This window comes from Rhinolophus ferrumequinum, chromosome 21 (assembly GCF_004115265.2).
Source record: "Rhinolophus ferrumequinum isolate MPI-CBG mRhiFer1 chromosome 21, mRhiFer1_v1.p, whole genome shotgun sequence".
Lineage (NCBI taxonomy): Eukaryota > Metazoa > Chordata > Mammalia > Chiroptera > Rhinolophidae > Rhinolophus > Rhinolophus ferrumequinum.
Window position 1 is genome coordinate 54,259,103 of NC_046304.1, and position 16,220 is coordinate 54,275,322.

General features: G+C 56.7%; 1 protein-coding gene across 2 annotated transcripts in view; it reads right to left on the bottom strand.

Annotated features, from left to right (window-relative positions):
* Positions 1-16,220, bottom strand: part of SLC38A10 (solute carrier family 38 member 10) — a 38,510-nt gene that overhangs the window by 6,331 nt on the left and 15,959 nt on the right. For both annotated transcript variants that reach the window (XM_033090404.1, XM_033090403.1), the window contains exons 9-12: positions 15,504-15,615; positions 14,557-14,663; positions 5,464-5,626; positions 150-317 (exon numbers count right to left, since the gene is read on the bottom strand). In XM_033090404.1, coding sequence (XP_032946295.1) covers positions 150-317; positions 5,464-5,626; positions 14,557-14,663; positions 15,504-15,615 — 550 coding nt within the window. The remainder of the gene's footprint in view (positions 1-149; positions 318-5,463; positions 5,627-14,556; positions 14,664-15,503; positions 15,616-16,220) is intronic.

The window sequence follows — 16,220 nt, forward strand, 5'->3', positions numbered from 1 at the left end:
GTCTATCTGAATTGAAGGACGAAGGACGCAGAAAGGACCAGAACTTGAGCAGGGCTGCGGAGGAAAGACCTGCGGCCCTGGGAGCCCCTCCCTACAGACGCCAGCACCTCTCCCACCCTCGGCCCCCCCCCCCCCGCCGGCTTCATCACCTTGGCCCGGGCGGTCCAGCTGCACCTCCTCCTGCTTCTCCTTGGCGCCTTCCCTCTGGGGCACGTCCACAGGGCCCTTTATCTGGGCCTGCTCCATCTCCTCCTTCTCCTGTGGCCGCTTCGGCTTATCCCGGCCGTCCTCGGCCACGCCCACGACTGGATTCTGGCCTGGAAGCACAGCACAGCTAACTGAGCAGCGTTTACACACGGCTACACCACCAATCAGCACGGAACCGGGCGGTTTTCCCTCGATTGTAATCACATTTCCTAGTCGAATGGCCGAGCCTAAGCAGTTATTTCTTTCCTGCTCAATCATTAGCAGCTAAGCAGCATAGAAAACTGTCACTTTTCATGTGTATTCATAACAAAAATGTCAAAATGAAATTTACACCTAATTGGGTGCAGAGTACCATTCCATGTAACAACGGCCATTACCACCAGATGGCAGCATGAACCCACTGTTTGGTGTGGGCTGGGGGCCGCTGGCCTGGGGACACCACCACCCTGCCACGCTCAACCCCTCCCTGCAGGCTCAGGGCCAGAAAGAAGAGGGGCTTAAGGAAAATGCCGTTGGGAGGTGGCTGGCAATCCCATTGACTTCTTACTGCTGATGGTGAAAATCAGCATCGAAAGGAAGATGACCAAAGTGCACGTCTGCACCGCCGTTCGGCATGCTCACTGGGGGCTTTGGGAGGGGCGCACGAAGATGGCCCACAGACCTGGGCCAAAATGGAGCCTTTTACAAAACTCTCGGGGAAAAAAAGACACTTTCTACATGTCAGGCGAACATGGCAAAAACAAAAACTAGCTGGGGGAGAAAAGACTTTAAAACAGTCATTTCACCCCAGAGGCAAGAAGCAACCTCTGTTCCCATCTTGGGACCCGAGTTTCCTAGAAAGGGGGGACTGAAGTCTTTGGCGGGCGGCAGTGCTGCTGGCTGGACACGGCCTCGGGCGTGGGGGCTGTGTGGGGAGGTCCTGCCACCCAGAGGAGAGGAAGCAGCTCAGCCATCCTGACATGCCAACCCAGGGCAGCCCCGTCACACATACGGCCTGGGGCTTAGTGCCCTAAACACACTAGTGGAGAGACGGGACCATGCTGGCTGCCGGGGAACTAGTTAGCAGGAAGCCAGCTCTGGACTCTTAAGAGTTTATCCAAATGGCTGGTTCAAATAAGCATGTGGCCATCACCCCAGCAGGTAAAAATGTCCTGATTCTGCCACACAATTATCCCCTCACAGAGACCCCTGTGCTCCAACAAGAACCACTGTAAATCAGTGGTATTTGTCTAGCAGATTACGAAGTTAAGAAAGAGGCCAGAAGGGGAAGGACAGAAGTGACAAAACAAAGAAAGAAAGTCTCTGTTCTGTCAGGGGACCAAATTGTCTCTGAGCAGTCACTTCTCAGCAGGGAACAAAATTAGTCCATCATGGGCGTGAAGGACCAGCTGAGGTGAGCTCCGTGTGGCCCACCAGGCCGGGGAGTGACCATGGTGGACACGGAGCCGCCCAGGAAGTCGAGACTCAGCCATCAGCAAGGGGCTTCACAGCGAGAATCAGAGGGGCTGGGGCCCCACCTGCCTGCAGCCTTCTCAGGCCTGGGCTCCCCACTCCGCAGCTGTCCACGGGCAGTGGCCACAGCATTTTCTAAAACGGAACCAAACTCTCCATCAGGGAGTTGACCAGCAGCGCCTCTTGGCCGCAGTAAAACTAACATAAAACTTCAAATGAGTAACTGAAAACAGCCCATGCTCCCCCGGCTTGGTTTCCGAAGGGATGAGACCGCGGGTTTCGCAAAGACAGGAAATCGCCCTGTGTGGTTGGTGGTGCTACTGGCCAGTAAACAGGGCAATGACTGTGTGGATGGAGCAGCTGGGGAGCCAGGGGCTTTGCTGTCCCCCTTTCTCCTGGGAGGAAGGCAGCGGGTGGGGCTCAGGAGCGGCCAGCAGAGGGCGCCCCGCACAGGCTCAAAACCGCAGGGCTTCCAAAGGTCAGTGCCAGCCTGCCTCTCTGGTCCTCAAGGTCGCTGGCCTGCTCACTGGACCTCAGGGTCATCACTTCATTACCAAAGCAGGACTCGCCAGCCATCACTGGTGACGGGCAGCAGACCCAGGAAATTCCGTGTTCACGCCTCTTTCCACCACTCGGTAGTGGATCCAATCTGCCCAGGGCAATCCAGCTTGTCAGCGGCCTCCAAGCACACTCAGAAGGCGCTGTGGTGACAAGGGACACACTCACCCTGCTGCTGGTGCTTCAGGCCGGGAGCTCCCTTGAGACAGGCCAACAGCCTCCTCCCGGGGCCCAGGGTGGCACCAGTAATACTACGAGAATCCTGGCACAGGGGCCAGAGGGCCAGAGCCTGCCACACCTGAGGCCCTGGGCTCTGCATGGCAGTGTGGGGCGCAGCCTGCGCGCAGCCCGTCCACAGCGACAAGGACCTCACATTTGAGGCTGGTCTCCACTGCAGCAGACGGAGGGGGACCCCATCCCAGGTCTAGAGGCGTGTGCTGCTGTCACTGGCATCAGTCTCTCTGTCTCTTGTAATCAGTAAGATGGAAGCAGTCATCTCAGACAGCCAAGCACCAAGACAGTCACTTAAAATTACACCCGAGCCCCACAGACGAGACAGAGTCCTGTTGCCAGGAGGAGAGGCCCAAGTTCATGGGACGCACGAGGCCCAATGGTCACGCTCTCAGAAAGCAAGAACGGCCACCTAACGTTGCCTTACAAAGCCAGGCCCTGCCGTGGGGTGACGCCCGACACCTGGTCCTGCCTTCCCTCCAGAGTGCCCACCTCCATGGCATGAGAAGGGGTGGTTCATTAAGGGCTTATTTTTAAACCCCACTCTTCTTGACTTAGTCGCAAAGGGACCCTGACTCTATTTGCTCATCTTTTGAATGTGTGCGACTCCCAACGACTCCTCAGACCCCACTGTCCCACAGGTGGCCACTGAGGCATCAGTCTGCTCCCTCACGGTCCTGCAAGCACCACATCTGCCCACGGGCAGCAGGTGGGGCAAGTGTGCCATTCTGCGAGGGAGCCGGTGGGCCCAGGCCACAGTGCTCCTCCCTGCCTGAGAGGTGCTTCCGAATCCAGCTGGGTCCCTCGAGGCCAGCGTGGTTATCTTGGACGGCGCCCCTGAAATGAGCTCACTGCCGTGCACGTCCCAACACAAGGGCAGAAAAACGACAGAATCACAAGGGCGGTGGGGGCATGTCACGCAGACAACGGCCATTAAAGCCCCTCTCAGCAAGTGCGCCCAGACCTCAGCAGAGAGGAGGCTGTGCGAGCCGTGTCTCCCTCGCAGGCATGCTGGCATCTGTCACAGGAGTTGAGCACAGGGAGCCAGTGCCAGCACACAGGGGCGACCGCTTGGGACAGACCACGGGGGAGCCGAGGGAGGGGCGGTGAGGCCCCACTCAGCCTGTGGTCACCCTCTGCCTCCTGTGTCCACACGCACGGACACGCCGCCACCTACAGGCCTTTCTCCCACCCACAGCACCACAGGCCTGGTCCGCTGTCTAGCCGGGCACCCAGAGGCCCCATCCTGGCCCTTCCTCTTCTTTCCCACTGAGCAGAAGCATGGCCGTGTCGCCCCCCTGTAGGAAGGGGACGAGTCATACGAGGGGCGTGGGCCAAGACTGCTCCCCAACACTGCGTGATGGGGTGTGGGCGCTGGGAGGGGAGGGAGCCGACCAGTTACAAACCTGCCGGCCTCCTCGGGGGCTGCCAGCCATGAGGCAGGGACCTGCTCACCTTTGCTAAACGTGTGGCTGCCTCGGGAGCCTTCGTAGGGCTCAGCGCCTCTAGCCGTCCCCCCAGCTTATGGTTCCCCACACCGGGGAGCGTCCCCGACTCTGCTCAGCACCCAGAGCGCTGGGCCATGCGTGCTGGCCACACGTGTCCCAGGAGAGCGCTCCCAGTGTCGGCCCCAGGGCCAGCGCAGGCTGAAGGAAGCTGGTACCGTTTTGAATGTGACACCAAAGGGACCAGGAAGCCCGGCTGGCATGCCAACGGCAGAGTCCGATGGGGCACCCAGCACAGGCCCCACAGGCCCAGCTCCGCTCCTGTGAGGCCGCCCGCCCATCAATTACGGGGGAGGCCGGGCGAGAAACACGGAGAACGCGCTAAAAACACACGGCATGTGGATCCGCGGGGCCATGTGTTTTGTTACAGCCTCATGGAGCAAATGGAAACCAGATGTGGCCGCGCGGGCTCCAGGTGAGCCAGCGTCCGCCTCCATGACAGGACACAGCTGCTCGGCCACGGGACAGGCAGCCCTGCCCGCGCTGACTCAGGCCGAGAAAGCTGCCCCCGGCGGTGCCGCAGCTGAGACGAGGCTGAGGCGAGGGATACCGTGCCTGAGAACAGTTCTGCAGGGGCGTCCCCAACGCACAGAACCAACACAGGTGGCAAGGGACCCAGTGCAGTACCAACAGGGCAGGCCCACGGTGGCCACCTCCCTCTTTAACTGGACTTTTCCATCCAAACGACAGTCTGATCCGTGCATCTCTGAGCACTCACGTTTCCTCAGGGCACCCCACCGTCCCCAGGGGTCTTCTCCGCAGGACACCCGCAAAGGGGGATCGTCTTGCCAGCCCTGCCAGCCCAGAAAGGCAGGACAGAGCATGCCCAGCTCCTCCGCAATCAGACAGCCCCGGGGGAGACTGCTCCCCGGCAGGCAGGGGCGTTTGTGGGGTGCTCACGCCGCCAGGCACGTTCCAAGTACAAGGAGTGAAGCCAGAATGCAGCAGCAACAAGTCCACGGGCCACTGTAGCACCTGGGTGCACTCACCTCCCAGGCCAGCCCTCCCAGGACCTTCTCTTTTGTCAACCATGGCGGTGGGGGGCCTCATCTGTGCTCTGGCCACAGCACCAGGGGCCTGCAAGGCGGCCTCAGCCGTGGGAGGGAGTGAGGGCCATGGCTACCAACAGGCAGGCCGACCAGTAACAGGCCATGAACGGGATACAAATCAGAGGTGTGTCACTGACTGCCCAGGCGAGATGGCTAAAATTTACATCCTCAAAACAAAACAAAGCAACGTGAGCGACACTCACCCATTTACTTACCTATCAGTGCACCGAATGGGGACGTGGGGATCTCAGCCCTGCTGTCCCTGTCTGCCATCTGTCCCCTGCACGCAGGTGGCTGCCCCCCACCCCACTCCATCACTCAAACAGGATGGAGGCAGCTGGGCACATGAGACAGCTTAGAAAGTACCACCTTCGTTCCCATGACCCCAAGATGTGGCTATTACGGCACGCCCAAGAGGGGGCGGGGCTGGGGGCGCCGAGCGTGTGCCTAGAGCTGCGTACCTGGGAGCCGGGCCACCTCCGCCTTCATCTCGTCCTGGGCCTCTCCGGGCCGGCCGCCGGGGACCCCCTTTGCCAAGTCCAAGTGCACAGGAGTCTCCTCACTCACGGACAGGGTGGTGTGTGTGCTGACCACCAGGACGCCCAGGCCGACCCAAAGCACCACCTGGAGGAGACATAGACCCCAATGGTAAAAGGGGTCACTAAGTCCCCAGGCCCCCACCCTTCCGGGAGGAGGGAGGCCTGAGGACTCGAAGTCACCTCCACCTGGTGAGCACAGCAGGAGGGGCCAGGGCACAGTCTGCCGGCCCATCACACTGGCCACCAGGAGACGATGGTCCCTGGCGCTTGAAGTGACCGAGTCATCAGCCAAACCTGCTGGAGCCATGTTGCCAATGGGGTAGGAGCAGCATGAGGGGAACCCAAGAGAGAAGGGGCGTGTGTATAACACAGAGGTGCCGGCTGCCTGAGACCCAAGCCCACTGACCACACCTCTCGAGAGCCTGGCGGCCGGACCACCCCTGTGCCTATGGCTACAGAGACTGGGAACCTTGACGGCTTCACCCGGAGATGCAAGAATCTCAGGGCACCTGCCCAGCTGGAAAGGGTGGCCCTCGTGCATGGCATCACCTCAGCCAGCCCAGTGAGGGCCCAGACACAGGCCCCGGTCCCTCAAAGCCCGGGTATGAACCACCTGCTCCTGACGTCACCCAGTGGACGTGCCCTGACGTCACCCAGTGGGCGTGCCCTGACGTCACCCAGTGGGCGTGCCCAGAGCCGCGTGCACAGACCGGGAGACGGCATGGAGCTGGCAGCTTCTCGCCCCTCCTGAGCTGGGGTGCCCAGTGGTGCTGCCCTAGAGGCAGTACTGATAGTCGGGGGCCCCCTCCCGGGCCCGTCCCTCTCCTGAAGGACCTGCCGTTGACCATAAATGCTGCCTCAGTGACTAAGTGCAGCAAATCCCACGCACCAACAGCTGCCTCCTCCTGCATTGGCTGCAGTGAGGCGAGCAAGGGCTGGGCCAGCCGTGTCCGGGTTAACGAAGCTGCCACTTCTGCCCTGCCCATCTGGCCCACCCGCTCTCCCAAGGCAGCAGTGACTCCTGGTCCCACACAGTGCTGGCCACGCTCCCGGGGCTGGCCACGGTGCGGGAAGGCCTGGCCACAGTGCCTGTGGACTGGGGCCCCTCTCGCAGTGACCACCAGCAAGCCACCGTCAGGTGCCAACAGAGCTGCCCGAGGGGCACGTGGAGATGCTGCCAGATCTGTGCCCTGAGATGCAAGCAGCATCTGCAGACGTTACGATCATCGAGCTCAGGGTCTAGACCCCTGACCTGCCCGTCATTTTCTTAAAAGCATGTGGACACTGTCCAGCCGTGCGCCCAGAGATCAGCATACACATCTTCTGACCAGGAAGGAAAGATTCATGCGGCAGTGACAGTGTCTGGGGGGTGACCAGAGCAGTTTTTAAAAATTAAGAAAGGGAACTTGACACCCTTTGCATTTCTCCAGCCAAAGGCAGAAATGACCTCACTGAGAAGCAACTAAGGACTTCATCTCCTGACTTGGATCGTGCAGCACCCACCGGGTAATTGCAGGACCTGAGTGACAGTCCTTAAAACTTAGTGGGATCAGGAGTGACACTGCCCGGTATCCCCAGCCGGTCGGGGAGGAAGACAGCTCCCGGTGACACAGAGGACAGTGCCCAGGAAGGAATCCTATCAGCCAGGTGGCAGCAAAACCCCATCCACCTCCAGGCCTAGTTCGGGCCCCTAAGATGGCTTTGACACAGACACCGCGTTGGTCACTTTGTGTCAGGTCATTTTACAGGACACCGTGGAACATCTCTGTGGGAGACTGGCAAGCCATAGGCAACGTCTCATCCACAACTCTGAATGATCTGTATCAACACTCAGCTTTCTGGGCTTGAAGAAAAAAATCACATGCAAAATAAAAAACGTGAACTCTGTCAATGCTGGGAGACAGCCAGCTTCCCACAAAGACCAAGACAAAATCAACTTCAGGGCAATTTATGAAGAAGGGCCTGCAGGAAGCCAGGAGGTTCCAGAAAATGATCAGCTCCACCGGTGCCATGCACACACCTGCCTCTGCCACCTGCCCGAGGTGTGCCACTTACAGGGTGTCCGTCAGCTCCACCCTGTCGATGAAGGAGCCCACCCACCTCCCCCACCTGGTGACAGTCCCGACCCCTCTGTGCCGAGACCCCACTTGTCCCTGACACAGCTGGCTCGCCAGCTGCCTCTGGGCTCTGAGGGGCACTGGCCAGCTGACCGCAGTCTGTAGCGTGAGCAGCCTCTGTAACGGGTCAAACGTCCCAGCTCTCCACTCTCACTCTCCTTTGAAGAAACACTATGGGCCCACGAAAACCCCCAGGCAGGGGACCATGGGCTTAATGACACGCAGCTATCAGGGAGGACGTTATAGGGCCCTGCCTGACACTGAGCGAATCTCAGTCCCCAGGGTAATGGCTGATGCAGTGGCCAGATTCCAGGCCACACGGGGACGTGTTGGGAGGCGAGAGTCAGCAGAGCCGGGGCAGGGACACTCCTGGGGTCAGGCATTTGGAAGGGGCACCGGTATTGCCCACGTCCCCCGAGGCAGCTGTGACAACTAGGCACTGACCGCAGGCCGGCCAGCACAGACCTGAGGCCCCGGGTCCTGCCCTGGCCGTGAGGTCGGGGAGGCTGGCTGCTGACCATGTGCAAATAGGGATGCTCCCCGGTTCTCCCCAAGTCCCGAATAAGGAAGAGACGCTGCTGCGGCCTCAGGACGGGGAGGAGGGTTATCACCTCAGGAGCCTGAGCCCAGCCCGTCAGTACCCGCCTTCCAGTACCAGCCTGCAAGTCCAAAGCGTGGCTCGGAAAGGGGGCCAGTATCTGCCATCACGGAGCCCTGCCACCTTCCAGCCGCACGTGACCAGGAGGGAAAAGCAAATATGTGCCCAGGCGTGGCCCAGGGCGCCCCAGCACTCTCCCACAGCCTCCACACCCACCAGGAGTCCCCGACTCCAAACCGGAGAAAAAACACCTGGGGTGAAGAGAATACGCTGTTGTTCACTTCTTACATGTGAGACTTCTGGACAACGCACATGGTCAAATTCTGCACCTCAGTAATGAAACGCACACCTCAAGGCAGGGGCGCCAGACACCCTTGCAGCCACACACCTCGTTTCAGGCCTCCAGGTCAGCGTGGTTAGTAGCTGGCAGCCACCCCAGCGCTCAGGGCAGGGTGCCATGGTCTGGTTGAGGTCGAATGGCCGACCCGGGGTGGCTCTTTGCTCTGCAGGTCCCGGTTTTCATTCACCCACTGCCACCCTCCCAGGAGCGCATGTTGGTCTTGGGGCCCGGCCCAGGCTGGTGCAAGCTGTGGGGGAACATCCCTCCCCTCCCGCCCCCACCAGACCCAATTATCTAGGTGACCCCTTCAGCACCTCCAGCTCCCCCTGCTGGCTTCGGGGAAGCAGCACGTCCATGCCAGTCGGAGACACTATGCACTTTCACCTGTCAGTACTGGGGGACCCTCTGATTTCTCTGATTTTCAAGATAAAGAGTGAACCACGTGATGGCAGATAAAAGTCAATGTTGTGTTCACAGTTCTTGCTTATTCTTCTGAGGATGCTTTTCAGAACACCTGATGCCCCCCTCTTCTGGCCCTTCTCAGGTGTGTGGCCAGGAACCAGGGCCCGGCAGGCCAGGTGGCGGCTTTGGGCCTTCCGTGGAGCAGCCGGACATCCTGGACAAGAGGCTACGGCCCGAGCAGGTGCCCTCAGGCCCCAGTTTTGTGTGTGGCCAACGCCAGCACATTTCTAAGTGTATTTCCCGGAAGACTCGTGTTCCTCAAACGGTAAAGCAACATGTTCGGAAATAAAACGCAGCAGCACATCCACATGGTACGCCACAGTCAGATCATTCCAGAACTACTCACAAGGTACTGCGCCAGCACACTAAGTAGGGGGAGAACCTTGACCGCCTTTTCCACACCTGGTCAAAAAGTAGTTAACACAACTCAACTTGCTTTCTAGATTTTGAAAACCACAGTGAAACCACAGGCATGGTAAATGCTTCGTTAACGCAAGTCTGTGTGTTCATGTCCACATACGTGTGCGAGCATGTGTACGCCTGTGCACTCGTGCCCACGTACGTGTGCAGGTGTGTAAGAGCACACTTGCGTTTATGTGTGTGCAGGTGTGTGAGGGTGCACACTCATGTCTGTACACCGAGCCAAAGGCCAGCATCAGGATAAACCAGTAAACACTAGACACTGTCCCAACAGAGTCAGGAAGATGACGAGCTGGCCCCTCACACCACCAACGCATGGCCAGGGGTGCCTGACGACGGTCCCACAAGAGAGAAAGGAAAGTCATAACAATTGGAAAGGAGGAGGTGCAATCAAGAGATCCCGTAAGAGTTCAGAAAGGTAAAAGCATAAACAATTAACACGAGCCTATGGCCTCCCTACATACAAACAACAACCAGTCAGGAAAACCAGGGAAAGAAGAGAATGGGGAAGCACAGGCGGGGGCAGCCAGCGTGCAGTGGTCCAGGGACAGAGGCCACGTGAGGGACCGAGGCCACGCCCGGCCAGGGCCCAGGGAGGCCCGAGTCCACACTGTAGGTCCGCCCGAGTATGAAGACGCTGATGTTCTTAACCCACAGCTTCAGGGAATTCCAATTAGACCAAAACACAAAACTGGAGTCATTTTTGTTCACGTCCAATCGGCTGGCCTGAACATTCATGTGGAAAACAAACAAGCAAGAAGATCCAGAAACGTTATTCATACAAGCAAAGAGAGGGGTTAGAATTAAAGTGTCTCAGAGCGACGCGTCCCAGTGCAGGGGGCATTGTCACAAGGCCGTGGTAATGACAACAGTGTGCAAGGCTGCATGACGGGACAGGCCAGCCATCAAGGTAGAACAGAAGTCCCAAACCAGGCCCAGAAACGGACAAGAACGTAACATATGGAGACATAACATTCACATCAGTGATGGGTTAACAGGGTGTGACAACTAGGGAGCCAGCTAGAAACACACTGGGCAGGACCACTTTGCTTCTTACACCAGAATGAAATGCAGCTGGATCAAAGATTTAAATGAGAAAGATGAAGTCATGAAAATAGTAGAAATGAGGGAAGAATTTTTTAAATGCTGATGTGGGAGGGTCTAACTCTGACTTTTCTCCCCTAAAAAGTCTAGTGAATTGAAACACTGAGACTTGACAAACTGGGAAAAACGTTTGCAATTTGGCAGGCAATGTGCTAATCCCCCCAGATTATGAAAGATTCCTAAAACTCACTAAGACATGCCTGCTTCTGGCTATGGCAAAAGAGCTGGCAACACAGTTCTTCCCATTTAAAACTACTACGCAAGCAGAATAAAAATGTTAAAATCACCCAACTGATGACACTGCTGAACACTCCCAAGACCAGCGGGAAGCACAGAGGCCAAGGTCCGGGTGGGGTGCCCGAATGAAGGGTGAGGGCTCCCTGGCAGCCACGATGTGACCTCTGCTCCTGGAGAAGAGCAAGCACTCCCCCGAAGCACGTGCCAGCTGCCAGCTGCAGAGCCACACAGGGAGCCACTGCCAAGAGTACAGACGCTCAGCAGAGACAAGTTATCTGAGGAGGACGGCGTTTAGCTGAGACCCTGGCCGGGCTGCACCCCAGGAGTGAGGGCAAACCAGAAACAGACTGCCTCAGGTGGACACGGGCCTCTGCGCACCCTCTGTCTGCTGGAGGGAGACCACGGCCCCCAGAAGCCCAGGGTCTCACACACACCATGTCCACAAGCTACCAGGCACGCCAGGAGGCAGGGCCAAGTGACAGGAAACCGAGAAATCACAAAGGATCGGTATAAATAAATGCTGACTATCTGAGACAATAATGTATTGCGAAGTTTAACATATATGTAAAATTAAAGTACACAAAAACAGCAGCACCGACAGCCAGGGCAGGGGCAGTGGGCCTAAACTATCGTGGGATCCTAGCCTTGTCTGGGAAGTGGCTAACAGCTCATTTACTGTCAACTCGAGTAAGCCAAGGATTCAAATTAAACTGTCTTGTATAACCGCCAGAAGAACAGAAATGTACAGCACCAGCTAACAGAGGAATAAAGAATAAATACTTAAAATGCTTGATCTAGCCAAAAGGTAGCAAGAAAGAAAAAAACAGAAAAAAAGAACAGATGGGACAAATAAAAAAACAAAGAGTAAGACGGAAGCTTTAATCCCCCCAAAATCAGTAATTATATCAACTGTAAATAGTTTTAAATACTCCTATTAACAGGCTGGGTAAAAACAAAACAAAAGCCGACTACATGCTATTACACGAGACACACCTTAAATAGAGAGGCATAGTGAGATCAAAAGAAAAAGGATGAAAAAAGCTATACGGTGCAAATGTAAACCCCAAACAAAGCTGGGTTAGCTGGGTATCAGACGAGACGGACTCTAAGGAGAGAAGCCTTTCCAAAGATAAAAAGGGGCATTTCACAAGAGAAAGAGCCAGTTTAACAAGATACAACCACCTTAAACCTGTATGTTCCTAATGACACAGCTCTAAAATAAAAGGCAAGAACAGCAGCAATAAACAAATCTACAATGACAATGAGAATTAGCATTCCTTTCTTGACTTGATAAACAAAAAGATTTGAGAGTCAGTGAGAATATGTCAAGTCTGAAAATCACCGCTGGTAAACCTGACCGAGCCGTGCAGAGCTCACTGCTTCCGACGACCGCAGACACCCACCAGGCTGGGCCACGTGCGAGGCCACAAAGCGAGTCTCAACAGGTGTCAAAGGACCAAAATTCATCAGCGTGTGTCCTCCAATCACAGAGGACGGTGCTCATAAACTACAAAAGAAGATTACTAGGATGTCCCCAAAAGTTGGGAAATCTAACGCGGCCACGGGTGGACGGAGAAGCAATAGTGGGAACAAGCACGTGCCGGGAACTGAGTGACAACGCCGAGTCCGATCTGTGGTGTGGGGCAGCCGCAGTGGGAGGCCAGCAGGCTGTTGTGCAGGACGATGACAAGCCAATCCTACAGCTTAGTTAGAAATACAAGGGCCCACGACAGGAAAGACGTCCTGAAGAAGAATCAAGTTGGAGGATTTCTTCTACTGCCTGCCAGCAAGACATGTAAGCTACAGCCATCGGAACAGGGCGGCACTGGCCCAAGGAGAGACCGACTGTCACACCTGCACAGGGGACCCCTGACAACGGTGCTGCTGCAGTGCGGTGTGGAAAGGAGGGAGCAGACCAGCCAGAGCCTCCCAGAGGACGTGACCCTCACCTCACCTCCCCCCAGTCTCCAGGTGCAGCGCCGACCTAGACGGGAATAAGGAAATAAACACCTCTACGACATGGCACAGGAGGCTATCTCCAGGGCTGTGGGAGAAGCAAAGACTTCTTAAGTCGCACATAAAAAGAACCGAGCAAAAGAAAAAGATCAATAAGCTGCACTACACTAAAATTAAGAACATCTGTTGACCAAAAGGTGTCATTAAGAAAGTGAAAAGGCAGCCAAGAGTGAGAGAAAACATTTGCAATATACATTTCTGAAAAAAGACTTGTATCTAAAATCTTAAAAATTTCTACAAATCATAAGAAGATAGCCAACCCAACAGATTAAAAATGGGTAAGAAGACACCCCCATGGAGAATAAGCACGTGGGAAGGCCCCCAGCCTCATCTGGCATATGGGGGTTGCAAATTAAAACCCAAATGAGGGACTACTCACTACACACCCATCGGAAGGGAGAGGATTCGTAGAAGGGACAGTAGATGTAAAAGCCACTGGAATTCTAACGTGGAAAACCAGAAAAAGTTTGGCAAAATCCACTAAAGCTGAACAGACTTAATCCTAGGACTCCTGAGTGAATAACCAACAAACTGCACACAATGCATCAGAAGTGACTGGAACAGCCCCACTCAGGACCCTGTGGGCTCCAGGTGAACCGTGGTCAGTGACGGCAGAATGTCTCACGGCAGTGAGCCTGGCAGACTCCCCCCCACAGCCCCGCAATAACGTAGGAGAGCGCAGACAGGATGCTGCGTAAGGGGCCAGACACGCAAATGCGGATGGTAAGACTCCACTTCCGCCAACTCAAAGGACACGCAAAACAAAACTAGTGCAAAACATTGGAGGGCAGATGAGCAGCAACCTCTGGGAGGAAGACGGCGAGGCACCCCAGGGAAGGTGCCGGAATGTTCTATATCCGCCCTGGACGGTGGTTCTGTGGCTGGGTCCACTTAGCAAACACTTACAGGCTGTGCATGAGCATGACGTGTTTCGCTGCCTGTCTACTGTACTTCTAAAAGAATTCCCGCAATACATTAGTAAGAAAAAGCTCAGCAACTCCATAAAGGTGAGCAAAAAGCAAGGCAGTTCATAGAAAAAGAAGTGCAGTGGCTTCTAAACACATGACACGATGTTCACCTTCACTCCAGGCTGATGAAGGGGAAAGAGGCCCTGCTGGACTGTGGGCGCCATCGGCTGAACTCTGTGGCACGGGGCAACCCCACCGGGTCACATGCTCACACCCTCTGACAGAGCTTCCTTCCTGGAAGCTCCCCGCAGACACCGCCTCACACACTCGACATGCTCACCTACCCAGACACCTGCCATACTTTGTTTCAGCGAAAAACCGCAAAGGGGGCTCCACTGCCAGAGGCAGTGCCTGGTGAGATGGTGGGGTGGCCTCAGGAGGGAGATGGAGATGGGGGAGGCGGCGTGAGGTGTACAGAACACGGAGGCACACATGCGGGAAACAGCTGTTCAGTATTTGATGTTCAGATAAGTCAGTCAGTGCAACACCCCACGCCAGGCCACCGACAACCTCTCCAGGTATGTGCACGCACACACGCGCACGCACGTGCACACGCATGCACACACACATGCGCATATGCTAGCACTTGGTGGGGAGCCAGGCAGTGCAAAGACCGCTCACCTTGGTTTTCCGCAGGCTCAGTGCCGAGTTTCCCAGACCCACGGGACCAAGTACCTTTCACGCTGAGCAACATAACTAGTTCCCAGACCCCAGACCACTACTGGTGGCCGAGGAGGCCCGCGCAGCGCTCACCTGGGAGGGGAAGGTGTTCTTGTGGACTTTCTTGTAGATCAGAGCCGGGCAGATGAAGCAGATGAGGCTCCCTGTCGTGGCACCTGTCAGGCCCAGGATCGTCTCCACTGGCAGCAGAAAGACACAGGGTGGGGTGAGCGCCAAGGGGCACATGCGACAAAGGGATCTCAGCTTCCGGCAAGCACAGCGACTGAGCCAGCCCTGCCGCAAAGCGTAACCTAGGCACAGCTGTGAACACGGGCTGCTGTGGAGGCACTATGCCTTCGGGATCCGTAGGGCTGTCCCACCAGACACCACGGACTAGGACAGTGCAGGCCCAGGGGCTGCTCCTCTCCAGCTACGGTGCCTCGGTTTCCTCGCTAGCACCACTCCCGCCCGTCATTGGAGCCTCAGTGAGGCAGAGAAGCGTCCTCCCATGGAGGCCAGCATGGCACGAGGCCCAGCAATGCTGCGCTGACTCCCCGGAGGGAGTGTGGGCACCAGTGGGGCTTCTCGACTGCCCACCTTCAATCACCGCAAACCAGGGGTTGGATCCACACTGTTGCCCCTAACCCCCTGCTACTCGGTGAGTGACCAAGCAGGACTATCCCAGGATATGTGTGGGAGCCAGGAGCCTGGCCTGTGGGGGCCTCTGGGTTGTGACCTGGGGAGCACACATGCTGGTTCCATTCAGTATCTGGTAACAATAAACTTTGTCTGCTGAGAGCGCGACGTCTGACAACAGAAACCTTCCTCAGAGCCCTCCCCTTTCCCTTTGGTGACGTGTCAACAAAATCAGGGGGTGACAGGAAGGGAGGAGCTGCTTTACACCCGCAGTTCCACAGATCAGGCCTGTGTCTCCACATCGCAGGCTCTGCCCTGAGCCCTAACACGTCACAGCAGCGATGGAGAACAGGGACAGGACCACCCCAGCAGGAAGCCAGCCACAGGGTGGCCCTCCCACTTACCGTTCGGGATCATGATTCCACCGACCATGGTTCCAAACACGACCGAGAGGGTGAGCGCTTTGAACCGCAGAGGCGGCATGTAGCCTCCGGCCGCAAAAGTCCCATCTTTTTGCTACAGGAGAAAAGATACAAACAGAAAAGCCTTGGGACGCCTGCGATCCTGCAAGCCAGCCCACGCAGAGCCTGCCAGCACCCCAGGCGGGTCTGCCCAGGAGGTCCCATCAGATGCAGGCGGCTCAGCAACCTCAGTGGGAATCTGAAACCCAAACCCTCAAGGTGCCAGGAAGGCACAGGCTGCTCCTCGTCAGGCACGGACGCGAATTTTACAGCTTTGGTTTGAAATGTCGGTGGCAAGTCCCTGTGCTTTCCTTTCAGAGCAACACCACGGGAGAGATTTGTAGAGTGCCGTGCGGTACGGACGACAGCACGGCTCCGTGTGGCGTCCTGCGGACTCAGGGCCGCAGAACCCCGCACTCTCACACATGCTCGTCTCTGCCACCCTCTCTCCAGCAGCCGCGTGACATGCACGCAGGAAGAAGAGGACACGATGTGGCGTAACCAAACCCAAAGTTACTGCACCTCCGTGCTTGTTTCCTCATCTGTAAACGGTGGGGTCAGGCAGTGGTGAGGACCAAATCGGCTGATGGCAGTGACGCTTCTAGAACTGATGGGCACACAGGACTGACCACTCAAGTGAGGCTTCAGGACCTTCCAGAA